A 27,581-nucleotide genomic window follows, 5' to 3' on the forward strand; every position below is an offset into this window, starting at 1 on the left:
TTGATCCTCTTTATCGGTCCTGTTATCAGTGAAATACAAGTCACCTCTCCAAAGCCATGACACCGGTGAATTGGGAAATTTATAATTCTAGTTTGGGAATTACTACTGACATTGGCTGCAGACTTGGGGCCAAATTTCAACCTCTGTCAGGTCCAAATAAATCCCTGTAAAACCAATATTTGAGGCACCCTGGATTCCAATACTTGAGCAGCAAACGTCTTTGAATCCAGGACCCTCTATGATTTCACTGGTCCTGATCCTCCACCCAAAGTATACCCTGGGGATCAACACTTGAATTGCCCTTTAAATAGGTATCAAAGAATATGCATGGAAAAGATATATTCATTCAAATCAAATCATTCCATATCACGCCCCTTTAAAATAAACTTTTACAACCAGCCCATGTAATATAGAATGATTTCCATTCCGCAATAAAATAACCACAATTTCAAAAGTTAAACATGCAGCAATGAATGATCTCAAATCCAAGCTGGTTCTGTGTGAGTTGCTGACATACACACATGTATTGTGTTTTTCTGATGAATTCTCAGCAGGATATCCCATCCCAATTGGCTATACCGTAGAGCACTGATATATGTTGACCTCTGAATAACATGTTCTACTTCCCTCATCCCACACATACTTCAGTTACTATGGTTACCAGTATGCATTTCCTTTTTAGACTTTGGAAGGTTAAACTTTGATAACTCAAACATATACATAGACTGTATCACTGAATACCAAGCAATACAAAGAATTTGATATAGATACATATCAGCAGAAACCTCTCAAAACAAAGCATCAAAACAAGATTGAAATGTAATGTAAGTTAATTTTGTGTACTCATTCCAATATTTGATGATGGTGTATACTGAAGAAAATTGGCCAACACAAATTAAGCATGAAAGTCAAGCGGGTCCTTCTCAAAGCCCTAATGTTAAGGGTTAACAACATTGGGGTCCCTAAATTCAAACACAATGGGTGCAAACCTCAAGGACCCCATACCCCTAACATCAAACACTTATTTGATCTTGCTTCAAGGGAAAAGTTTTAAAAAAAGGGGAAAAAAATTTGAAATATCAAAGACACCACTAGGTCACAGTTGTTGTGTGTTGTTTCACAGAGATGTCTTCAAACGTTTTTGAAGTTGGCTTTAACCTTATAAATAGTAAAATACCTGAAGTTAAGGATCACTTACCCAATCAACAATTTCAGCTTAAACCTAATTTCAGTAGAAATGGTCTTGTAAAATGGCCTCATGAAATATGAAGATTGTTGATGCCATAACCACCAGTAGACAATCTGGTTAACATGTGCACAGTTCCATGAAGATCACTTGAACAGTTTCTCAGTTAGAATCCAGAACGAAAAGGTAACACACATATTCACAGGACAGATATACTTTGATTATATTTCCTGGGCTAAGTTCATTATGGTAAGCAAAAATCAGGGCTAAATCTTCATCATACACCAAACCACACACTATGCTGTATTTGAAATTAAGCCTGATAGCCATAGGTCTTCTTGTTTTAGCCCTAATGTTAAAAGTTAGAGGTTTAGGGGTATCTAAGATAAAAAACCAGACTCAAGAACCTAAAGCCCCTCTTAGACTCCAACACTGCCATGTCCAGTGTTTGAAATTACAAATGAAGTTTTACATGTTAACATGTAGGAGATTCCTAGGACTCTAAAACCCTATTCAAAATCATCATGGACATCCTCAATTTCAAATACAGCATGTTTGTAATACGAGAATACTGAGTGCTTCAAAATCTAATGTACATTCCTTTGAGCAGTGGGGATAAAATCTAAACAATATTGCTCTGGCCTTATCTAAGTCTGGTAGATTAGACCTCATTAACCAAAATTACATAATTGCATCGTATCATTCCATACTTGGGAGAGGAATGACAGACAAGAAAAAAGTGAACGAAATAGTTCTGCAAATACATATTTTTTGTAGATGTTATCAAGATGTTGTCAGATCCTGGGATACAAATACATATACCAGGGATATATCTAGGGTTTCAAACTTAGTGCCCTAATGCAGGCAAATTGGAATAAAAAATGAATTTTGTGCAAACTTGGGAAGTTTTTAAGAGTCCTCATGTTCATAAAACGTCAAAGGAATTACAACATTGTATCCATTAAAATAATGTCTCTTCCTTTTTATTGGTCCTGTTATCAGTGATATAAAAGTCACCTCTACAAAGTGATAATACTCGTAATAACTATTAATAAAAAGCTAAATTCCAAGATGGGAATATTTACTGCCATTTGCTGCAGACTTAGAACCGAATATCAGCCTTAAGCAGGTCCAGATAAATCCCTGTATACATAACACAGATTTCCTTTTCATTTCTGATTAAAAAGGTGGACGTCGGCTTAGAGCTGAAAATGATAATCCTTTAAGAATTAATAGTTTTTCTCGAAAGCAGTATGTTCCAAAACAAAGATCACTTGCCCAATCATGTGTCCTTTTCAGTAGAATTTAGAGTGACAGTTATTAGCATTGATTACTGGTGAGACCGACACAGAATATCTTTTAATTTACAAAGCCAAATATTTACCGAGAGAGAGCCGATGGCACGAGTTAACCACCTAGATAAGGCCATCGCAGAATCACAACAAGTATGTAACAGGATATCCAGTATGTCACTGAATGTCAAACAACATCCTCCATAATTAATCATCTTAATTGCACAGAATCCCTACACTCTTCAGCATCAACTGCAAAATATTGGTTATCTAAACAACAAAACAAATCTGCATCAGCTGCAACTGACGAAACCATATTGATAGTCCTTATCAAATCTCAATGTTATAATCGAATCAAGTGAAAAGATAAAACAAATATAAATATGATCTATAATAGTGGTGTATGTCTGTTATGGTCTGTAGTAAAATATCAAATTAATTTTGTATCTATTTTGCATCATGAACTATCAGATGAAAACATCATTATCTTAACAAACAGTTTCAATTTTGTAAATCCTATTCCTAATCATATAAATGTTGATATCATTGACATATAAAGATGGTGATCCCCATTAGCAATATTTCATGTAGTTGGAAAAGAAATGGTAAATAAATACTTGTTTTTCACAGCATTTCCTTGAAAAACTAACTTGAAAGTAATACGTAATTAGATTAACAACAGTAACAAATATGGAGAGATGACAAAGTTGTGTCTTTCCAAAATAAACCACACATCCATGAGTCTTAAGATGAACTGACATGACACACAGGAGGAATAAGATTTAGCTTCCTTTTTTCCATTGAGAATCTAGGCCTTGTGGGTGAATAAGCCATGTTCTTTCTTCATCCCACAATCTAAACCTCTCTCACTCCAACTCCTGACAGTGTCCACCTACTACAAAAGCTCTTGAATATTTGGGTGACAACCCCAAATGGCATTCTGAGATGTTTTTTCACCATTTTATGCCATTTTCATAAGAATTGTCCACATCCAACTTGATCCCAGTATTTCAACATTCATCAGCTGTACAGCACTGTCACTGTATAACACATGCTTGTGAGTTAGATCCATGGCTACCAGCAGCTTTCGCAAAACATATCGCCTGCATCCAATCATTTTGTTCACTTTCATTTTCTGCTTGCATGTAATATGTGCGTCCATTTTCCTTGCTCTTAATGCGAAAAGCATATTGTTTTTTATCCACATTTGCCTCTGATAAGTCAGCATTGGTTAAAGGAATTTTCTTTTTCAAACTGGACTCCTGAAAGAAAGCAAAGCACAACATAATATTTAAAATGATAACATATTATTGATGGTCAGTCAATAATGATGGTAGTTGAAATTGTACTGAGACATTTATTAAGACATGTGGAATGTAAAGCGTGATCTGGCTAGTTGCAGACAAACCATGGACTGTTGAGGTAGAGCAAATCACTGGTTCCTCAGGACCACACAAACCATGGATTGTTGGGATGGAGCAAAACAGGGGTTCCTCAGGACCACACAAATCATGGATTGTTGGGATAGAGCAAACCACTGATTCCTCGGGACCACACGAACCAGTGGTTCCTCGGGACAACACAAATCATGTATTGTTGAGGTAGAGCAAACCAGTGGTTCCTCAGGACCACGCAAATCATGGATTGTTGGGATGGAAAAAAACAGGGGTTCCTCAGGACCACACAAACCAGTGGTTCCTCGGGACCACACAAATCATGGATTGTTGGGATGGAGCAAAACAGGGGTTCCTCGGGACCACACAAATCATGGATTGTTGGGATAGAGCAAACCAGTGGTTCCTCAGGACCAAACAAACCAGTGGTTCTTCAGGACCACACAAACCAGTGGTTCCTCAGGACCACACAAATCAAGGATTGTTGGGATAGAGCAAACCAGTGGTTCCTTAGGACCACACGAACCACTGGTTCCTCAGGACCATACAAACCAGTAGTTCCTCAGGACCACACAAATCATGGATTGTTGGGATAGAACAAACCACTGGTTCCTCAGGACCATACAAACCAGTGGTTCCTCAGGACCATACAAATCATGGATTGTTGGGATAGAGCAAACCACTGGTTCCTCAGGACCATACAAACCATGGATTGTTGGGATACAGCAAACCACTGGTTCCTCAGGACCATATAAACCAGCGGTTCCTCAGGACCATACAAATCATGGATTGTTGGGATAGAGCAAACCACTGGTTCCTCAGGACCATACAAACCACTGGTTCCTCAGTACCACACAAACGGATTGTTGGGATAGAGCAAACCAGTGGTTCTTCAGGACTAGACAAACCATGGTTGTTGAGGTAGAGCAAAACTGGGGTTCCTCAGGACCACACAAACCATGGCTTGTTGGGATAGAGCAAACCACTGGTTCCTCAGGACCACACAAACGGATTGTTGGGATAGAGCAAACCACTGGTTCCTCAGGACCAGACAAACCATGATCATCAAGATCAGTAAATGAAGTGAGTGTGTGTCAACAATATTTCAGCTATATTTCCTTGGAAACGATGGCGTGACTTTACTTCATGCACAGATCAATGGACCCTGGTTATTTGTTTATTTGTTGTTTAATGTTGCAATATTCCAGCTATAGGATGGCTGTCTGTAAATACTCAAGTCTGGACCAGATAATCCAGTGATTGACATCATGAGCATCGATTGAAGCAATTGGGATATAATGACATGAATCAACCAAGTCAGCGAGTCTGACCACCTGATCCCATTAGTCGCCTCTTAAGGGAAGCATAGTCACCTCTTACGGCAAGCATGGGTTGCTGAAGACCATGATCTGGATTTTCATGGGTAATATGTAACAATATGTCAATGTACTAGGCAATATCAGTATGTTTATTTTATAGCAAAAATATGTCAGGTCTTCAGGTCATTATCTAGTCATTGTTTTTTCACCTGTTATTCAAACTGAATTCAACATGTTCAATTAAAAAAATGATGCCATGACAACTCAGTGATCTGAGTCAGATCATGTTATAAAGAGATCACTCTTGCATCAAAATGTTTGCCAATTCCAAACTTGGAATTAGGTGAGTAATGATACTGGCAATTAACATCATTTGCATCTATCAGTCTGATCTTTTCTTTTGCATCATCAATGACAAATTTTAAAAGGACATTTTGATGAGTTTATCAACCTTTGATGTGACATTCTTCTTCATCATTATCAAATTTGAAACATATCTTCAGGACATTTCGGATATCAATCAGTCAATGCAGCATTTGAAACAAAAGGTTTTCGTTCACGAGTCCTTATTATGATAACATATAACAAAACCCTTAAAAAGGGCAAATTTCTACTAGTCCTTATGATACCTTAACCATTGGGCAGTTTGGCAAGGACTATAGGACGAGTGCCAATTTCTACCGCTGGTCAAGGTCCTAGAAAATCATCAGATCTGAAACCCTACATCAGTAAACGTTAGTTTCACGAAATAAGTGTTAACCATAATAGCTATACATGTATAAGCTTTCTAGACAAAACTTTGGCTACTCGAAATGTGGTTTGAACTGGAAAGTATGGCTAGGATGAGTCCAAATTTACTACCTGGGTACCTGTACGTGTAGGTTTAGTCCAGTGGTTACCCCAGTGCTACTCCGGACCTACCCGACCAAAGTACCCGAGTTACCCATCCCAGCCCTAATGGAAAGTCACATGACACTTACAAATTATTGAAACTTGTTGAGGTGTGTTACACACTAGAGAACAGGGAATGCAAATGTAAGATGTAAACAATTTCCCAAATACTGTGTGCTCTACTGAATCGCATTGGTAAAATTTAAAATAACATTGTAAATTTGTAGGTTTGACTTCCACATTAAACCTAATACAACTGGCCATAAATACAAAAGACATTTTAAAGAGTCTGTAATTTAAGTTATGTTTGAATTTAATATTGTTAGTGTTTTCACATTTCATTATGTGTGTTTTTCGAAAGAGATGGGTTGTTTGACAGTAAAATGAACAAAACATCTGTTGAAAAACAAACACTCATGATAACAAAACATATGAAATTAATTTTTTACAATTCTTTGACAATCAATTAAATAAAAGGTTCAAATGAAATCAATCATTTTAGATCTCTATATGGAAGCACACAACGAAATTGTGAATAGATTTGTAACATTTGGGTAACCAAAAACTCAAAATGTAACATTATTAAACGAATACGCTTCGACCAACTATTTTATTAACATCTACAAGGGTTGATTAGATTCTACACTTAACCATTATAACTAACATCTCATTTCAGAACGTTACGAGCAACTACAAATATATAAATAACCAGATTACGGGCTAGACGTGAGAGCCAGCCAACAGCGTTTCATGGACAACCATGACAACGTTGACAGAGCTTCACGCTTGGCTACTCTCTACTGTCAAGCTGTCAAAAATGTTGACTCTCAACAAACTTCCGTAACAACAACTTACTCTTACCAGTCATGAATCACTGATTCTTGCCAATATACCATGTAAAGGCTGTTGCAAATATTGCGAAACATATTACAGTCTAGAACGAATCAAAAACGAACTTTACCTCGGATGTGTTGCCATAATATAGGTCACAGTTTTTAAGCTGGAACCACTGTTTTTTCCATTTGCGGGACAACCGACCCCTCTTTAAAAGCCAGCCTTTGAGTTCATTGTGAGTAAAGTCATTGTCAGGCTGACTTTCGGATCTATTTGATAAACTATTCGTGTGACTATCAGACACAGTATCCGAGTTGGAGGCCATCGCAATGGATGACGCACTTGACATTGACAAGTAATGTTTTCCTAACGGCAGTTCATGTCGAGAAACCGTTCTTTTGAACCGTCTGTTGGATCGAGCACGCCGCGAATCCACAGGACTCGTGATGTAGATTTAATCAAACGTTACGACATGTCCTAGCATTTGTTTTATAGCCAGGTATGACACGTTTTGAATAATTCAACAATATAAACACAAACTAATCACGAGTTTGAGCCGTCGTGATTTAAAAGAAAAGAAATAGCTTTAAATAGATCTACCAATCAACAAACAAAATAAACACTCGAGAGGACTTATTGTGTTTAATTGTTTTTGAAGTATTAATATAGTTTTCATTTGTTAAAGGTGAGTGATAAAATAGCGGTTTGCATTTTCTAAACTGAATTTATGTTCAAAATATTTCCAACAATTCCGTGTAAGATCTTTTGTTTAACTATATACTTTAAAAGTAGAAGCAAACAAGTTTATATCTGTGTTTGTAGAAACCAACAAACTGATTATTTACATGAAACCATATAATCAATACACCTTTACATATTTGTAACCATTTTAGTTTCTTGTATATCATTTAAGTCATCATTAAAACGATCCATATACGGAATGTGAAAGCAGTCATGCTTACCTCAGCATGACAATATACCAGTATGTACGTATATATTTGCTCATATGCAGCCTGCGGTGTTTTGATAAGTGTGCTCGTTTGTGTTATACGCGTGGTTGTAAATTGCAGTGTTGTAGGTAGTAAACTGCAGTGTTGTAGGTTGTAAATTGCAGTGCTGCGGGTTGTAAATTGCACCTGGTTCTCATTTAATCCTATGAAGCAGCGACATGTATTGGCCACTGTCGGTTTACTATTGGGTACTTCCTTAAAAAGTGGTGAAGATTAACCTTCTATGAATTCTATGAATCACATGTGATACTGGGCTGTGTACGTTGCATTCGCATAGGATTTTTATCACACCTGTGTTAAGGCAGCAAGTCATTCATATAGTTTGTTGTAGTTCTAACTAATACCGCGCGCTAGCGCGTGTGTTACTTTTATATACGTCTAGTTTATTTCATATACTAGTATTAAATCTGTGATATTTCTTATCTTACCCTCTTGCTATATGTTTGAAATGAATGTATAATTTGGTTTATATATTGCTGAGACATTGCCCAAGCCTGTGAATGTAACATGTAACACATACTCGCTTCATTGTATCACGCAATATAGACATACGACAGTGAAGTGCCTTGATTCGTTTGCCTCCAGTTTTCGACGGTCACACCCATTTTGTCAGATACCCAGTTATACAGGATTATATATTGTTTTCTTTTCTGTCCGTATAGATTTAACTAATGAATCATTTGATCACAAAATCATATTCAATTTGTATGTTCTCACCCAGCTTCTTACGAAAATACTTAGTTTCCCTTTTTACATATTTTTACTCAATTGTGCATAAATTGTGAATTTGTCACAAACATGGCAGGTTTGCAGAAAATAGACTTCGTTTCATCGCATGAGTACGCCCCAGGTACGCTTTCAACATCAACTCTGCAGCAAGAACAAGTCTGGATGAATCTACCAAAAGTGGCAATACTGGCACACACTTTCATCAGAAATTAAGTAAATCGATTTATTTGTTTGGGGATAATTATTGTAACCTTTGTTAATCAACGTACCTAAAAAAAATTCTAAGCAGCGACGTTTGCAAGATTTGAATGAATAAATACACGCGAAGAACATAAGAATCTTAATTGGTTAGAATTAATCTCAGAATTAGCTCTGCTGTAGGTTGAAGTCGGGTTATTTGCTAATATAGAGCTTGATAATATACTCAGTGCCAAAGGGCACACCAAGGTGAATACGTTTCAAATTTTATGATGTACGGATATCTTAAGTGTTTTGCTTCACAAAAATAAAATAAAATGTGTTGAAAGCAAAACGAACTTTGAAATAATAACAACCAAAATGTTAAGCGGAGCCAGCGTGATTTTTTGTATGATTTGATATATCCTATTGATGGATTGAAACACATGCAGGAGTGAACATCCTATTTCATAAAAAGAAGAGAATAGCATGTTTTAGTCAGTGACAAGTTTTAGAAATCATATTCTCATAAGGTGACAAATGGGGCATGCTCGGGGCTAATTCATCTTATCAATTGGGTAACAAGGATCCGATAGTGGGAGAACTCAACCGTGAGGGGAGCACGGGTGGCCCAGTCTTCTAAGGAGCCGCGATTCGCTGTGCAGAGTTGCGTCCCTTGGGCACGCCAGAAACCTATGATTGTGGTTTCGAATCCCGGTTCGCCCTGATTATGTTTCTAGGTTTGTCAGCACCATACACGTGCTCGTGGGTTTCACCGAAGTGGTAAACGTCTGAGACCTGCATCACTTCGTGCTTTCCCCCTACATTAAGCTGACACGCCGTGATATAACTGGAATACTGTTAAAAGCGGCGATAAGACCAACTCACTCACTCAACCGTGGCATTGTGATTTGAAGGTATCTGACAAATGGGGTATCTGACATAGGGGAGACTTGTCATGGTCAGAAAGAAATGATGCTAGCAGGGTCTCTATGTCAGATCTATATACATGCATGTAGGATATAACACACGACACTGGTAGAGCGCGAGTGCGTGCGCATGTGCGTGTGCGTGTGCGTGCATGGTTTGTCGTAAAATATGTTCTCATCCTTCTCAGCACATAACCTGTCTTTAAACCCGTAAACAATATATTTTATCCCGGCGTGCCATTTTAAATCCTAATCGGGTAATCAAATATTCGAACCTTGGCATCCTGGCACGGCTAAGGGACACAAGTCTTTTCCGCGAATGACAGCACGTGATAGACCTCTGGACACCCGTTTTAATGTACATGGTGTGCATTTTGATATGCATATATAAATATCCTATTGCTACAGATTTCACCGTCGATGTAAACATCTTATTAACTTTATCCCAGAATGTGTCAGTTCATGTGTGATATTCGAATCGCTCAACATCTCTTTTGTAAATAAAAAAGGTGAATCGCGGCATTTCAGTGAAACAAATAAATGTTTCACTACGACATGGACTCGAGATGTGGCAATATATAAATACAACTCCGTCAACGGGTATGTATATACATCATATCACAATACACATCCATTAAAGGTTATATGTTCATCAACGATTTAGTGCATACACATCTGTCGACACTACGTACATATAATATACACAACTGTGTATCTCATAGTAGATACACGTTGCAATAAGCATTGTACATTAACATTTATAAAGAGAAAGGGAGAAAAATATTTTATTCAGGTGTCAACACATTAAAACCATCATAAAAACATATCACATTGTTATAGAGACGCCAGGCCAGCTAGGGCCTATCAGAAACCAGTTACCGTTAAACGGTCAATAATAATAAAAGCACTAATAGTGCTAAGATAATACAAATACACTTTCTGAACAGAGAGAGTATAGGCAGGGAGTGCTAGCTACACAAAAAAGCAGGAGTGAACATTATTTATTATAGAGTCTACGCTCGAACATATTGTTAATCAGGGGTTGACAAATCCTCGCACTGCATTAGATATTTCATTTGGTCTAGAGGTCTGAAATTTCGATTAAAAAACGAAGCATATATGATGATGATCTGATCATTTGATCTGAATGTCGTATTTGTTACCCTGAATGTTTTAATTTATCTCAAATATATATAACTAATACTTTTCTAAACGCTTAGGTCTTTCTGACTTACTGGTGCTTTTTGTTAAAAGCATTCTCCTAAGGACCACGTAAACATAAGAAACATCACAAACAACGTGGATGTTTTATCACACGGTTCCTGACTGTTCATGCGATGTTTTGGAATTGATTGTTTCACTTCATATTCCTGGGCACAGACTCGAGGGAGTGAGGGAGTGAGCGAGTCTAATGTAACGCCTCTATGAACATCATTTCAGTTATAGTACATATATGCAGCATTTCGGCTTGATGTGGAAGGAAAGCCCGAGGTGATGCAGGTCTTTGACGTTTACCACTTTGGTGAAACCCACGAACACAGTATGCTGACAAACCTGAAAACATTATCGGGGTGAATCCAAAGAAGTCAGTGTTGCACCACAGGACCATGTAGCTATTATTCTATACCAACAAACTCGCAGATGAGGTCCCGTCTGCGAGTCTGTTAGCATAGAATATTAGTCACATTGTCCTATGGCTGCATATACAGATATGCCCATTGTTGAAGTCGGTGTCATTTCAGTGACTGACAAAGGGGGGTAACTCTTTCGAGAAAGCCATCAGAACTTGTCTCAAATTATGTTGTAGCGTTAAAACATTGTTGCAGTCAATATTTGTGCTTTTCACATTGATTTGAGGACAATATAATCACCATTGTTATACGTGTACATCTACGTATACCCCATTCTCCACGGAACAGTGCAGTTTACTTTCATGATCAATGCCAATTTATTTCGTTCTGCGTGAGTGAGTGGCGGAGGGAGGGTGGGAACGAGTGACGGTTGGAGCAAAGTAGTCAGCTTTGATACCATTCTGCAGTTTCATATAGATGCCCCGCTCAGACACAGTATACTGACTTTGAGTCGACCAGTCCTTTTATCCCTCTAATGCCGAGTGCCAGGCAGGGTGACAACAAGTACCATTTTTAACATATTTTGGTATAGGTATCAGGTATCACACTAACCCTTTGCTCTCCAGAAAGAAGCTCTATCTATTAGCCCAGGGTGTTTGCCTATGATCATGAGGGTAAGGTACTTGGCATAGTCACTGCCACTGGGTCTACCCAAACCGGAGGTCAAAAGACGACATGTATAAGGATCACACAAGGGCAGTGGTGATTCTTAGCAAATTGGCCATTCTGGGGCTTTATTAGGACAGAGTATAGTCTGTCATACAGACCCTGAAACAAACATATCCAATACAGCCTATGCAAGTCTATAATGTTTGGCAAGTCTAGATAACTGCAGTATTTTATTATATTTCATAACTATAATTTAACAACTGTTTTTCTGTAAAATATGTTCATTTCAGGAATAGATGTTAGTCTAGGAGCAAAGCAACTACGGAATTTGTATCCAAACTATAGAAAACCAACAACGAATACATTGAAAACATATCTAGGAAATAGTATTTCAACGTTGTGTTTTATTTTATGTTGTATATATAATGGACCGTACGCGCGAATTGCAAGTACTGTTCTTTAACAAGCATATAATTCAGTCATTGGAAAAAAATATGTAAGTATTTCAAAAGTTCGTCCGATCGTAGCACGACAACTCTTGTACGTCCATGTTTAAGTAAGTGAGTTTTGCGCTGCGACGCAAGGAAGTCTCGTTTCGCAAAGGCAAACTCCTTCCTTTAACACAGACTTACGCTATAACATGGCTTTGTGAAAAAGGGCGCTGGGCCTATAGGTATTAAATGCATGGAAGTCATGACTTACACACATGCATTAAACAAAACACACCCATGCATCCATTGTGCCAGTAACGTAGTGTACTGCCAATCCCCCTTTATAATGACTGGTGAAGATCCTATACGCGAGAGGATGAGTTGGGTTTAACGCCGCTTTTAACAGTATTCCAGTCATGGGAGGAACGCCAAAAGTAAGGCACATCTTAAGACGTGTACCACTTTGGTGAAACCCACGAGCATGGGTATGGTGCTTGTGGTGACCACAATCATAGGTGCCTTGCGTTCCCAAGGGACGCAACCCTGCATAGCGAATTGCGGCACCTTAGACGACTGGGACGCCCTTGTCCTCTTACAGACGTTGCCCGAACTGAAACAATACGAGAATGTGGATGAATTGAACATAATTATGTCACCTCATCATATACCTGGAAATCAACATGATTCCCCAGAATATATACTAAACATGATTCACTGGCCTTATCATAGACCATTGCAATAACCTTAAATATTCTTGAGTGACTGACATTTAATCTCTGAACTGAACATATTTCAATACATATTTGGTTATTGTCTGTAACTATATAAGACAAGCAGCAGATAGAATCTCTTCGTTTTCAGAAATATGAAAAAATGGAAAAGTATAGCGTAGAATTGCTTAGAAATTCTCTGATACTTTGGTTTCATGGTTTATATGAGAGAAGTAACTATAAGTATATTATAACCAATGAATAAGCTATTACCTGTTGAGTAGATTAGATTTGAAATGTTTACACATCGATAATCAAGGTTAGATTGACCATATCCCCGCGTTTCGCACGGTGTATACCCATTTAGGGAATTGAATCGGATCTCCGTCGTGACGAAAGAATGCCTTTAAAAGTAACAGGAAGAGTCTCCTAATCCTGCATGGCCACCGTGTTTTTGGGAGAGACTTCGGTTTATCCACTCTTTGCACGGTGAGCTTGGGGTTGCGTGATACGATGCAATACGCCTGATTGACGTGTACCAAATAGTAAAAGTGAATTTATTTTCATTTGCGTCACATTCAGGTAACTTCTATGAACTCTCGATAAATAACTTGAATAACGAAACATTCGATACTGGAATGTGATTGCTTGCAATTACAATTTTCGGATAAATGTTCTGTACATAACCATGATAACAACATTTTCTGTTCAAATTGTTTGTTGCTTAACGCCGCTCTCATCTATAAATCTACATGACGGTGGGACCCTAGTCTGTCTTACAGACCCTGATACAAATATATCAAATACAGCCCATGCAAGTCTACGATGTTGGGCAAGTCTAGATTACTGAAATTGAGGCGAGTCTCTGGGCTCCTTTTTATTATATTTTTATAAAGATAATTGAACAACTGTTTTTTTCTGTACGATATGTTCATTTCAGTGACTAGATGTAAGTCTAGTGGGACCAGTGAAGATCCGGGTTAGGATAGGTCTTCAGCAACCCATGCTTGCCGTAAAAGGTGACTATGATTGTCGTAAGAGGCGACGAACAGGATCGGGTGGTCAGGCTCACTGACTTGGTTGATGCATGCCATCGTATCCCAATTGCGAGGATCGATGCTCATGATGTCAATCACTGGATTGTCTGGTCAAGACTCGATTATTTACAGACCGCCGTCATATAGCTGCAATATTGCTAAGTGCGGCGTTAAACAACAAACAAACAAACAAACCTGTGTGTCATCAGTTCCTGTGCAGTATTGTCACCCGAACAGCAGCTAAACCTGTACAGTTTCAATACGGCGTGCGGCGTTAAACAACAAATAAACAAATAAACATGACGGTGGACTGTAATTACTCGAGCCTAGACCAGACAAACCAGTGATATTATTAACAACTATTCACGCCGTGGGCGTACGATGACACGCATTCAACCAAAGAACCGAGTTTGACTACCCGGCAATCACATAAGTTGCGGGGTACTTATTCTAACCTCAAATGGAGTCCTCACGGGATTTTCTGTTCATAAACATAAATAATAACCTCTAAGTTAATACAGAGTACACTTAGATACACTTGTATTTCAAACGATACCAATAACGGCACAAATGTCTTAAAACAGACAACATTTAGACTTTAACTATAAAAAAATATATATTTATGAACATTGATAATGTCATCTATCAACTTTGTCATGAAGCTTAACCGTGCGTACTTATTTCCATCCTCATTATGCGCTGACATACACTTCAACTCGGAGTGTAATGATGTCACCGACCAGCGACAGCACCGAGGCAACTTCGACAAGTTTAAATGCAACTAGTTGTCTTACTAATGGTATATGTCTATACCGAAATTGGTTCTGTTGTTTGTCGTAAAAAAGGAGTTGCCGTTCCAGACGTGTTTAGAAAAGATCTTTTGCTTCTAAGAGTACGTCATAGCCACATGTTGAAAATATACAAGACACTTTTTATTGGTCGTCCGTTTTGGAGCGTGGGCGGGGACTTTGACAACATCGTCGTAAGGCAGTCTGGCGGGTAAGGTTGGGGAAAGTAAATCACCTGTCACTTGTATTGGTCTCGACCATATTACGCCTGAGCGAGGTCGACTCGGATCTGAGTAGTTCTCCATTACTGCTACAAACCTCGACAACATCAGAAGCACGCGGAGGTTAATTAATTTAAATTCACGGATGTTACAAGAGGAACACGCCGTTGTGTGTCAGTGACACCGAATCGCCACCGCTCTCAAGCAAGCGGTGTAGAGGAGCTTAGCTGTGCCATTGAGCAGGTCCATTTCTCTGTAACAGGTGATAAGAGGGACACTCTCGCATATGGCATCATGTCCGAGTCGCTCTCAAATGATTTACCTAAGAAGTTTTCATTTTGGATGCAAATTGGACTTACTCGAGAACAGATTAATGTGGAAGGCGAATTGTCTTTAGCTGGCTTAAAGGAAGCGGCGTGTTCTTTCGTGGACCGAAAGGTAGGTCAAGTCACTTGGTGACATTTTCGTGTACACTTGGGCACGCCCTGTGCGTTACTATATTTTGACAACAATAGTCATCATATCGTGAGAAGTAAACACGCTGAGTAAGGGTGGATGCACGTTTTAACTTCCTGTGCCACTTTTCAAGGCACGATCTCAGTACTATTACATAAGATCTACATGGAATTGCGGACTTCATAGGTCAACGCATTCAAAGCGTGTTTAGTCGCGAAAACATGTTCCTTAGTACTAATACCCTGTGCTCTTTTGAAAAATGACGACATTTATCAAGTGTCAAACATGAAATCTTTTCATATGTGAACCTATTTACCTTCTCAGTTCCAGTAATTCTCATTATCTCGCCAAATAAGTCAGTGAACTTCCCCCAATCGGTTAAATAAAATCTTTACAACAAAAATAGATAGGAAGACATTTTTACTTCTAACTATTATGTTGTCATTTGAGACTTAAACATGTGTATCATGACTTTATAAGTGTATATAGTGTGACTAAGATGTCCTGTTTCTAATTGTGTGCATGTATGGATGTGAAGATGACAGCCATGTTTATGTATTATTTCAGTTAAATATGACGTCAATAGCTTTACTTTCACAAATACTAATTTAAAGTTTTGCCATTTGATGATGAAAATAAACTTTGTAGCTATTAAAATAGTCACATCAAAGGATCTGGGTTTTTTTTGGGAATTGTACTACATGGAATATATCATACTGATCAGTGATCATATGTTGAAACATTGTATAATGTAGATGATTTTCATGATAGTGTTGTCAAAAGAAGACTAACAATTTGCAACAGATGTTGTTAAATAGTGGTCAATTGTTATGCCACTTACAACATGTATGACAATGTAGTCATTGTTAGTGGTGATATGGTGTTTATTCACTGTTGGACATATGATGTTATATATAGAGCATATTTCATGTGTCAAGTGAAATGTGATTTTATATATAGAGCATATTTCATGTGTCAAGTGAAATGTGATTTTTCTCTCATCTCGCCACAAGTGAAAATATCTCCATTTCCCTGTCACGAGATGAGAGAAACATAATACATGTATTTTACGAGACACATTTATTTACCCCCTTTATTATATACTTTTTGTGTAGTTGTCAACTGGAAAATTAAATTATATCATAACAAATGTTTAACCTTGAAATGTACATTCTCCCTCGCATTTGTGACTAAAAAGGAGTTTTGTGTTTGCAAATCTTAAAAAATGGCGCTTTCCGAAATGAACAGTCTCGATCGATGAGTTAAATGAGAAATTTACAGTTTATGACGAAACATTTTCAAGAGGATAACAAATGTCAGGAAGCGATATTATCTCCATAAATGGCCATCTGTCATTATGTTGCTTTGTCAATGTGGAACTAACTTAAGAAGGAAGTCAACAGTATATGTACGGGCCAGACTTACAATAAAGGGAGACAACTTGAGGGAGGTTACTCTTGTAATACAATAATTCCGTCAAAGGGTTATGTTCACAGCAGTGAAATATCAAATGTTATGTTCACTGCAGTGAAATATCAAGTGTTCTGTTCACTGCTGTGAAAATATTACTTTTCTCAACTTTGGAAAACTCAGTCTTTAACATTGAAGTATATAATAAAATATGCCAGACAACACTTGACCCAGATATTTATAAATAATATTTTCATAATTAGATTGAACTCGTATTATACATGATCTTTCTGCAAATGTTATTAACCTTTCTGTAACAAACTCAATACAGCTGCTATATACTACTAAAAAAGTTAAGGAACACACCCAATTCTTTCAAATTACTATGAATTATAATAAATCTGTCATGGCATGACAGATTAACAGTAGTAATATGAATGAGTCGAGTGTTCTTTAACTTCTTTTGAGTAGTATATAATAAAGTAGTTAGAGACTATTTCAACCATCATTGATTGCATTCATATTTCCAGATTGAGTCACTGAATTGTTTTCAGCATAATTCAATGATGGGATATTCACATTAGTAAACTATATCACAATGGTGAATAAATCTTTGGATCTTAATATAAACACTTTCACATCCCTCTTACTTGTTATGATCCTGGGTCCGTCTGCACTAGGGCTGGGACGGGTAACTCAGGTACCCGGGTCGGCTGGGTACTGAGTAGGACCCGGGTACCCACAGGACTACCCGGACCTGTGGTTAGTCATGTGATATATTGTCTAATGACTAAAACTATCTGGAACTAAGTCATTAATGTTCGCTTTTCTTTCTGACTATGCACCCATTTCTTCTGAATTTTCATATGGTTGAAATAACCATAACTTAAGTCAACTTAAGTGTATGCATGACCAGATTGTTTAATACATGTATCCAAATACGTTTTGTCAGGGCTATGCTAAAAAAGTTCCCAATCGGACATTTTGAAACATCTCCTGAGATCTGGAGTGGGTACCTGAGTAGGGTAGAGTTATAGGGGGTGGGTACCTGGGTAGTAAATTTGGACTTGTCCCAGCCCTAGTCTGCACCTTACCCTAGTGGTTAAACTAGAGTGGTAATCAGCGTTCCCGTTTACCGGTAATTACCAGTTTTTACCGGTAAAATTTGGCTTGGACTGGTATAATTCATGTGACTGCCAGACCGTGTGGACCGGCAAATAAAGTACCTTATAAATTTTTGTTGTTGAATAAAACATCGGCGATAAGTATATTTTTTGAATGAAGTCAGCTCGTCTGTTGGCTTCAGGGTTTCCACTTGTCTTTTTTAGTGCAAGGAAATAACATTTTGCTTTGGTTCGAGGTTAAATATATATTTGTAGCGACTTAATTAGTCTTGAAAATGACAAAAAGAGAACTTTGTGTGAATGACCTGTAGATTTACTAAGTTACTTCAGAGATGATGTCATGGTGAATGAATTGAAACAAGGTAATTTTAATACGTTTTTTAAATTGTTAAAAGTTTGGACTGACAGTAATTAGGAGGGGACTGGTAATTTTTAGTGTTGCCAGTCCACCAGGACTGGCTGTTTCAAAAGCTAGCGGGAACACTGGTAATGCCAAGGACATGCATCACTATGGTCTCTCTTTCACATTCAGCTGACTTGCTGGGATACAACTGAAATAGTGCTCATGTCAGGACTTAGACAAACTCACTCACTCACTCGAGCCCCAACTGATCCTATTTAGCTGTTATGACCAGCACTGGGTTGTAGGGGACCCTTTTAGCCTTGGTTTTCACGAGGTAAGGCATGCAGCAGGAAGAATGTAGTGAATTTCAGCTTGAATTGTATTTTTTAGCTACTTCATTTTGACCTTTGAGTTTGTGTTCATTGTTTAACTCCACACTCGGCAGTATTCCAGCTATTTGACAGTGGACTGTACATAATCAGGTCTGGAGCAGACAATCCTGTGATTGATATTATGGGCAATGATGTTGTTGGGGTGCATTGACACGTCATTGGGGTACATTGACATGTCGTTGGGGTGCATTGACAAGCTATTGGGGTACATTGACATGTCATTGGGGTGTATTGACACGCCATTGGGGTTCATTGACACGCCATTGGGGTTCATTGACACGCCATTGGGGTTCATTGACACGTTATTGGGGTGCATTGACAAACCATTGAGGTGCATTGACACACCATTGGGGTACATTGACACACCATTGGGGTTCATTCACATGCCATTGGGGTGCATTGACACACCATTGGGGTGCATTGACACACCATTGGGGTACATTGACATGCCATTGGGGTTCATTGACACACCATTGGGGTTCATTGACATGCCATTGGGGTTCATTGACACGTTATTGGGGTGCATTGACACACCCTTGGGGTGCATTGACACACTATTGGGGTGCATTGACATGCCATTGGGGTGCATTGACACACCATTGGCGTTCATTGACAAGCCATTGGGGTACATTGACACACCATTGGGGTGCATTGACACACCATTGGGGTGCATTGACACACCATTGGGGTGCATTGACACGCCATTGGGGTTTATTGACACACCATTGGGGCGCACAGACATGCCATCAACGAAGTCATTGAGTCTGACCACTTGATCCATTTAGTCAACTCTTATGGCCAGCATAGGTTGCTAGCGATCAATTCTAACCATGAATCCCCATGGGTTTGTTCCAAATATAGTCACCTCTTACAACTGATACTGGTGTGCTGGTGACACATTCTACCATGGGTTCCCATTGGGCTTGACCTTTGACTCATGTACACAAAGTGCAGTATGCACTACGCTGCTGCAGCTTTGCTGATGTCCAGGTATATGAGACCACCTCCATGGTCTAGTGGTAGGGTGTCCAACAGGAGAGTGGAATGTCTGGGGTTCGATCCCCAGCCACGTCTTAAAAGACGTTAAAAGATGGTACAAGGACTGGTTGGTCAGTATACTGTGTCTGAGTGGGGTATTCATGTCAGACTGTGGTATGGTGTTTCAGCACACACACACATACACACACACACACACACACACACACACACACACATACCACACCACACCACACACACACAACAGGTATGATGAGATGACATGTTTATTCCTCCACATTGTCATATATTTTTTCAGCAGTTCAGTCAGTGTTGTTTTGGTTTTAACAGCTTACTACGATTCTATGTACAAATGGGGGGCACAGGTGACTCAGTTGTCTAAGGCGCTGCCGTTCACTGGACACCTCACTCACTCACAACAATGTCTTAGTTCCCCGGAGTGAGGTGTTTACACTGTGATCGAGGCAGCTTGTTAGAGGACTGACACACATCTATCTACAATAATGATAAAGATCGGATTCATTATTAAAATCCCCAGCAACCAATGCTGGTCGTAAGAGATGATTTAATTATTCTGGTTTTCAGGTTCAGTGACTTGTTTGTTTGCATGTCATCATGCCCTTGTCAATGTTGGAGATTGTTCACAGTATCCACCACTGGTTTGTCTGGCCAAGATTCAATCATTTACGGAACAAGCTTTCACCATATAGCTTGACTACTGCTGAGTGCAACTGACTGCAAATTGAAACAAAAGAAATTGATCAGGTATCTGTATACATGTACAAAGAATCACCATGCCAATCTCAACACGAACTTAGAGCTTAAATCCACAAGCAAGCAAATCGCCTCCTCTGAACTGGATTTTATCTTATATCTCCATTTAAAATGGTGGCCTCACACAGGCAAGCCCTCTATGTACCTTATCATAAAAGATTGTAAAAAATGAATTATTAGCTAGACAATTGTTTTAAAGATCTTCCCAGTTGTATGATGACAATATGCAGCAGGTAGCCTAGTGGTTAAAGAGTTAGCTCGTCATGCCGAAGACCCGGGTTCGATTCCCGACATAGTTACAATGTGTGAAGCCCATTTCTGGTCTCCCCCGCTGTGATATTGCTGGAATATTGCTAAAAGCTGCGTAAAACCGAACTCACTCACTCACTCACTCCATATGCAGCAAGTGAATAGACACTTGTTGCACATGGAATAACAGTAATGTTGGATAGATAAATGTGTTTTTTTTTTATTGCTTGGTTTGTCAACCCGTAGTATATTTCTATGGTTCCTTCCAATGCTTATTTCAGGACTGAAAAAATCTTCAAAATAGAAATATGGGAAAGGAATTTCAGCTATATGTCTTGTTCTTCATAAAATGTTTCTTAAACAAAATTCAAGCTGAAGAATAGAATTTTTTGTTTGAAAGTTGTTGGTCCAAGATGAAAGACAATGACTGCTCATTATCAACAAGAAACATGATAGGAAGAACACATTCTGCAACAACATGAAAACCGCCTGTGGACAGCCACCACAGCAAGTGCCCAGATCAAGGATAAGATTTAACATTTTGTTACGTCATGTTAGTTATTGTTGATGAATAAGAGCATGGAAAATTATTCAGTGCTGTTTACTTTGCCCTGTCACAATGAAAATCAAGTTAGTAGGTTTCAGCAAACTTGTTTTTACAATTTACATCAATAATTTGATGATAGTGAGTGAGTGAGTTGGGTTTAACGCCACCTTTAACAGTATTCCAGTTATACCGCGGCGTGTCAGCTTACTGTGGGAGAAATGTCGGTGAAACCCATGAGCACAGGTATAGTGCTGACAAACCTAGAAATTTCATCGGGGTGAAACGGGATTCGAACCCTACAATCATAGGTTTCTGGCGTGCCCAAGGGACGCAAGTCTGCACAGCGAATCACGGCGCCTTAGACGACTGGGCCACCCGTGCCCTCTAATTTGATGATAAGATAAAAAGAAAAGTAGTAATTGTCACTATGTTTTTGTGCACTAGTCGTAATAAAAAGTGAAAGTGGAGATACGCTATAATTTCTTTATCATCAGTTTCTGATACAGATGTGATAATCATGATAATAATGACAGTACTTTTGGATGTCCTATCTTCAAGGTCAGGGCACATCTGTTGGACCATGTTGCTACAATCACTTTCGGCAGTGTTAAATTCACATTCCCACACACTTCCTGTGTAGATTGCAGATCCATTTTCATTTGATTGACAGGTGTTACATTTGATTGACAGGTGCTTTCTGTGATTGACAGCAAGATAGGAAGAACATGCTGAAAGATTTGTTATGGGGAAAGTCAGAAAATAATTCACTTATTTCATATATGTTAATATTTCATTTTTTCATATTTTAAGGTTTTATAAACATTCAGATCAACATGATCAAATTGTTTTATTTAGTCAACGGAATTTATGGTTGTGTTCTGTTTCCATGGTTACAAGCATAGTAATTGTGAATTTTTTATTTGCATTGTTATGAATCATGATATGGTGCCTATTTATCTTAGTTGCTGAATTTCTTTGTGAAGACTTATGTCTTACTGATAGGAGTATTATGGATAACAACTTCTTTATGATACACAAACCATGTTTCAGAGCTACTTCCTGCCCCTGCATCAGGTGAAGACAAGATTGAAGAACATGACATAGTTATATCAAACTTTGAAATGACTGTAACGACTTTCGGAGTTGCATTCCTTGGTTGAGTACCAGGAGCTGGTGTTGGTGGGTTCACCCTGATTATGAATGTAGGTCGGTTCCATCACCATTGTCATCGGTTTCACCAAGAGTTATAAACCTCCAGTGACGTAAAACTGTTGTTCTCCAGTCGGGTTAAATCTCATAAACAGGGATGTTGTAAGTCCCTGGGATTTTATTGGATATTCCAGTCATATTTGCTCTATAATGTCTTATAATATCCAGGGTATTTTTTTAATACAACTTCTGATTGTAACATGTAATGAAATGTAAAATCAAATGACAAATGTTTTCTTTATATTCCCCAGGATCGAACACACAATCTATGTATCTGTCGCCCAGTGAGAGTCAAACTATGCTACAGAGCTGCTGAAAAATGGCAATGTTTTAGAATGTCTTTTTAAAAAATCGTATACCAGCAACAGATATTTTACGCCCGTTTCCTAAGGTTCATTGAAAGTATGTCTGAAGCATCAAAATGTTGATAAATGTTGTTATAAGTTTCTTTTTTCGGTTTATAAGTTCGATAAAACACTTTCCCTCAGGTTTTTAGGATATTTTAAAACCGTTACCGTTGGGATGAAACCTAGGGGTTGATGCTCCTTGGTATCATCCCTCGGATGCGGGTTTTAAATATCATAAAAACCCTTGGATGTACTTTATCCTACACGTAAAGGTCTTTGACAAGAGTAACTTTAGGCTTTCATCCCAGATTATGAAGATCCAGGGTAGAATAAGTCTTCAGCAACCCATGCTTGTTGTAAGAGGCGACTAATGGGATCGGGTGGTCAGTCTACCTGACTTGGTTGATGTATGTCATCGGTCCCAATTGCGTGGATGATGTCAATCACTGGATTGTCTGGTGCAGACTCGATTATTTACAGCCTGCCATCATATACTGTAATATTGCTGAGTGCGGCGTTAAACACCAAACCAACTATTGGCGTTTCGTCAAAAGATGCTTAACATCATCAACCATCTTGCAGGTCAAACATTAAAAATGTTCAAGGTTAATTCTAGAAAATAAAGTTTTAATACATCCAGAGTTCAAGGATCATTGGTGTCTATCAAGAGAAACCATTGTGTTTAAATACTGTGGACATGATTATTGTCATTGTGTTTCGACTATGTTAACATAAATTGGTCGATCAATTAAAACACCATATAAAATAGCTTCTAAATCCTCTTATATACTGTGATTGAATTGTACATATGCTGTAATGTATTCAGTGAAATTACAAATGATTGAAAAAGTATATGAACCCAGTTTCTTGGGTAATTTGAGGTTTTGTCTTCAAACCAACTTGTCTGACAAACTAGTTGATTTTCTTCTTAGATACTCAAATCCATTCTTTATGAAAGCTTGTGTAAAAGAGTATGGTAGTATACAGCTGATTTTTGCGCCTATTGTCATGGTTTTACACCAGCCACAGGAAACATGCCTCTTCTGTAAAGTTGTCCGGGACAGGAAAATGTGATAGCAATCATGGAAGTGGAAAAAGTATTGTTGGAGACTTAATGACGTTTCCTGTTCCTGTGCTAACATATCCCTGGCTTGGAGAACAGTGTGAAAATATCACAGTTTTATTGAGTGAAATTGAAAACATTTAGCTCATTGCTAGTGAAGTGGAGAAAGTTAACCATATGTCATGCTTGAGTGACCTGTCGCCCAGCTCCAGACAGGGCTTGTGATCTCTGATGATGAAGTCATTGGGTCATTGCTTTTACTGCATAACACTAGTGTAAGGAGTTCTTCTATGTGTGTAATTTTGCAGCCCACTTGGGTCACAATGAATTCAGCCGAGATTATCATGGCTGCAGGCTTAGCTGTGCATTCTTCTTATTTTATTGAGGAAATGATTTGGTTTCAGATGTATAAATTATAATTTTCGGAGATGCACTTAACTCAGCTGAATAATGAAACCACATAGTAAGGTGTATGTCGTATGGGTTTTTTAATTTTTAGAATGTCCTCCGTTTTATGCTGATTTTAAGAATTTTGCAGCAGTGTTAGTTCAGGAGACAGCAAGAATGGGCGCCCACACAGTTTGATTATTGAAGGGATTTATGTAAGGCCTAACCATGCTAATCATTCTTGTTTTCTTAGCTCATAAGGGAGTTCAAGTTTGTTCAATGCATCAAAATTGGAAATTCAATATGGCCACCAGGCAGCCATCGCTGATTTTCTACCAACAAGTCTTCTCAAAAAGTAAAAAGTCTGAATCACTGAAACTTTAGGGTGAGGTTAAAATATGTTGTCCTAACTATGTATTTTAAACCAGATATGATAGCTCACAAAGATGTTAAAAAATGTTTTTGTTTTTTTCCTGAGGCCCTATTATCTTGTGGTTCCGATTACCAGATCTACCCTATAGAATGCTCTGACCCTAATGTTTTTTTACTACTAATTCACATGATTGACATTGCTCCATTGACATTGCTCTGATCACCAGTTTTTCGATTGCATTAAAACTCTTATAACCACATTTATCATCTGTGTCAATGAACATTTGAATAACTCTATGCAGTGGTGTGAAGCTTTGGTTATGCTAAAAGGTTATAATCTTTGCAGTGTATCGAGTTTTCGAATTTCTGACATGCATAGACAGTTCAGCTTTTTTTGACAACATTATGCCAAAGTATACTTCTATCTTTGTACAAAACAACAATCGAACCACCAAAAGTCTTGATGATAGTAACATTGAAACTAATAACATTAACGGTGGATGCGTTCTGTGCTGATGGGCGGAGATAAAAACTGTCCTACCCAGTGACCACAAAAGTAAATAAAAAATGGTTGTTCTGAAAAGAGAATTATTAAAGTACTCACGGAAATGAAAAAACCCTGTTTTTTCGACCTCAGATCTTAAATAAATGCAGTTAATATACAAAATATGTAAATATTCAAACAACTTAATTAGTACTTATTGGGCCGAGGCACAAATACAGCGTATCAAATGTTTTTATGCCTTTTTACACGTAAAAGTGTGTAAAAATGTGAATAAAACAGACTATTGTGAAACAGGGCATAACCAGGTGTAAGTAGATCAAGGTGACCTATGACACCTTGACGACAGGTGAGAACAGGTGCATAATGCCTATAGTCTGTTTCTGCTATGTCAATTTGGACTTAGTTTTATTTTTGAATGTTGAAAGTGCCGACAAATTACCTCCTGTAAAGTACATTTTGTATTGTTCACTAAGATCAAACTAGCAAATCCAGACTACCGTATTTTCTTGAGTATAGTGCGCACCCATGTATAATGCGCACCCCCCTCTAGCGGGTTCAATATTTTGGAAAAAAAGAAATTTGAATATTATGCGCAGAAAAAATTTACACCGTACCCTTTCAGCGAAGTCCGGCAAACGAACCATTCGTGACCAACTCGTGTTATTCCGGGACAAGCCGAATACCGACTCGTGCCCCTCTCGTGGCCATTTTGCGACCGGGTTTCGTCTTAGCGCAAACGGGCATACCTAAAACAATTGTCAACTCGTTGCGTAATGGTTCACATATATATTCCCAATATATTATATATATTTCAGATGCAATTTAAAGCACATCTGGACATGCGGAATTATACAGTATGATTGAACACATTTAACTGTGTCTTGGGTATATTTTTAAATGCAAGACGTGTAAATTATTTCTGAAGGATTCTTTGACGAAGAACTTGAAATCATATGCGCATTCTGATTGGTTTGTCGTATTTTCGCACATAACATTCATCGATAGGGGGACGAGTCTTCTTGCAGGTTACGGAAAGGGGCGAGTGGTGACGAATGCAAACGAACGGGTGCTGAGAAACTTCGTCAGTACAAATTCGAAATTTGAGATAAAAATATCACCAGACATGTTTATTTACCGTTTAAATAGTATTGATTGTTCTGCTAGGCATTGTTTTATATCTAGGGATTAAGATTACCTTGTGTATTTTCTCGTAAACTAAGCCGGAAACAGCAATCAGCTGTACACACGTTTTCTTGGAATCGACCGGTGATTCGGTCAAGACACACCCAATGATATAACTTTATAGGATTTTTAATGCAAGGATCGGCAACAATTGTATCTGAAACTATTTTATTTATCAGGAATAATATATTCCATTATTTTCTTAATTATATGCAGCCTTTACTAAACATTTTAAAAATAATAATAACCCTAAGCGAAGCAGCTGATCGCTATTCCCGGGTATTATTTTTCACATGGAACATGTCTGACCAGTCACCGTCAAGGCTCACGCGCACGGGATCACGTGAGCGCGAGAATTTCATGTTGACATAGAATCGTCAAACAAATATGATTTTTAACGAGTCAAAGTATGTCATTTATGATGTATGTATCCATTCTCTGTCAACTAAAGTTCGTTTCAAGGCGTCAATAGCGGTATTCTGACCGTGGTTGCTGTTAATAACGGTGAGTTGTGCGATCTTCCGATTGCTTCACACACGATTTCGCCGAAATTAATAAAAACAATATTATAAGAAATTATGAATAAAATTAATAAAATTAATAAAGTAAGTTACAAACATAAGTCCAGAAATACAAAGAACACTTTTTATAGACAGACAGTGTAATTACATAATTATTTTGCGTACTTCAGTATGGATTTGTTGACATGGTTTTTCCGGTGTTTCGTGCTCACGGTAATGTCTTTCCATGGGGGGAAAAAAACATCCAAACTCATAATTCGTGTATAATGCGCACCCCCTTCTACACAGCTGTGTTTTTTCGAAAAAAAGTGCGCACTATACTCAAGAAAATACGGTAGTACTTTTCCAGTTTTTTTGTTATTTCGTATTTACAGCTACGTAACACTTTGTGTCGATTTTTAAATTGAGAAAAACAGTTTTTGTTCATTTCCGTGAGTACTTTAATTGATTAATTGCATGATTTTAGGATGAAAGAGAGCAACGGCAACATATTTTGTATGTGGCCTTAGTGCAATA

General features: G+C 38.1%; 2 protein-coding genes across 5 annotated transcripts in view; one reads left to right on the plus strand and one right to left on the minus strand.

The window, feature by feature from the left end:
- Positions 1-1,250: 1,250 nt before the first annotated feature.
- LOC139442763 (interactor protein for cytohesin exchange factors 1-like) lies at positions 1,251-7,246 on the minus strand. The gene is made up of 2 exons (XM_071223657.1): positions 7,044-7,246; positions 1,251-3,740 (listed from the first exon to the last, which is right to left on the minus strand). Exons 1-2 carry the CDS (start codon positions 7,239-7,241, stop codon positions 3,516-3,518), a joined length of 423 nt encoding a protein of 140 aa, XP_071079758.1. The 5' UTR covers positions 7,242-7,246; the 3' UTR covers positions 1,251-3,515.
- A 7,890-nt stretch (positions 7,247-15,136) lies between these two features.
- Positions 15,137-27,581, plus strand: part of LOC139441976 (serine/threonine-protein kinase D3-like) — a 132,220-nt gene continuing 119,775 nt past the window's right edge. For 3 of the 4 annotated variants that reach the window (XM_071222721.1, XM_071222723.1, XM_071222724.1), the window contains exons 1-2: positions 15,137-15,626; positions 22,530-22,553. In XM_071222721.1, coding sequence (XP_071078822.1) covers positions 15,483-15,626; positions 22,530-22,553 — 168 coding nt within the window. In that variant the 5' untranslated portion in view covers positions 15,137-15,482. The remainder of the gene's footprint in view (positions 15,627-22,529; positions 22,554-27,581) is intronic. The other variant, XM_071222722.1, reaches the window with a different exon arrangement.

The sequence above is a fragment of the Haliotis cracherodii genome, unplaced genomic scaffold (genome assembly GCF_022045235.1).
Source record: "Haliotis cracherodii isolate W230 unplaced genomic scaffold, xgHalCrac1.p SCAF_5, whole genome shotgun sequence".
Taxonomy (NCBI): Eukaryota; Metazoa; Mollusca; class Gastropoda; order Lepetellida; family Haliotidae; genus Haliotis; species Haliotis cracherodii.

What these genes read in the sequence shown, in the direction of transcription:
- LOC139442763 (XM_071223657.1), bottom strand. Translation starts at nt 7,241, where the DNA reads ATGGCCTCCAACTCGGATACTGTGTCTGATAGTCACACGAATAGTTTA. An exon ending in ATTATGGCAACACATCCGAG is followed by an intron (nt 3,741 to 7,043) that starts GTAAAGTTCGTT and finishes GCTTTCTTTCAG; the next exon opens with GAGTCCAGTTTGAAAAAGAA.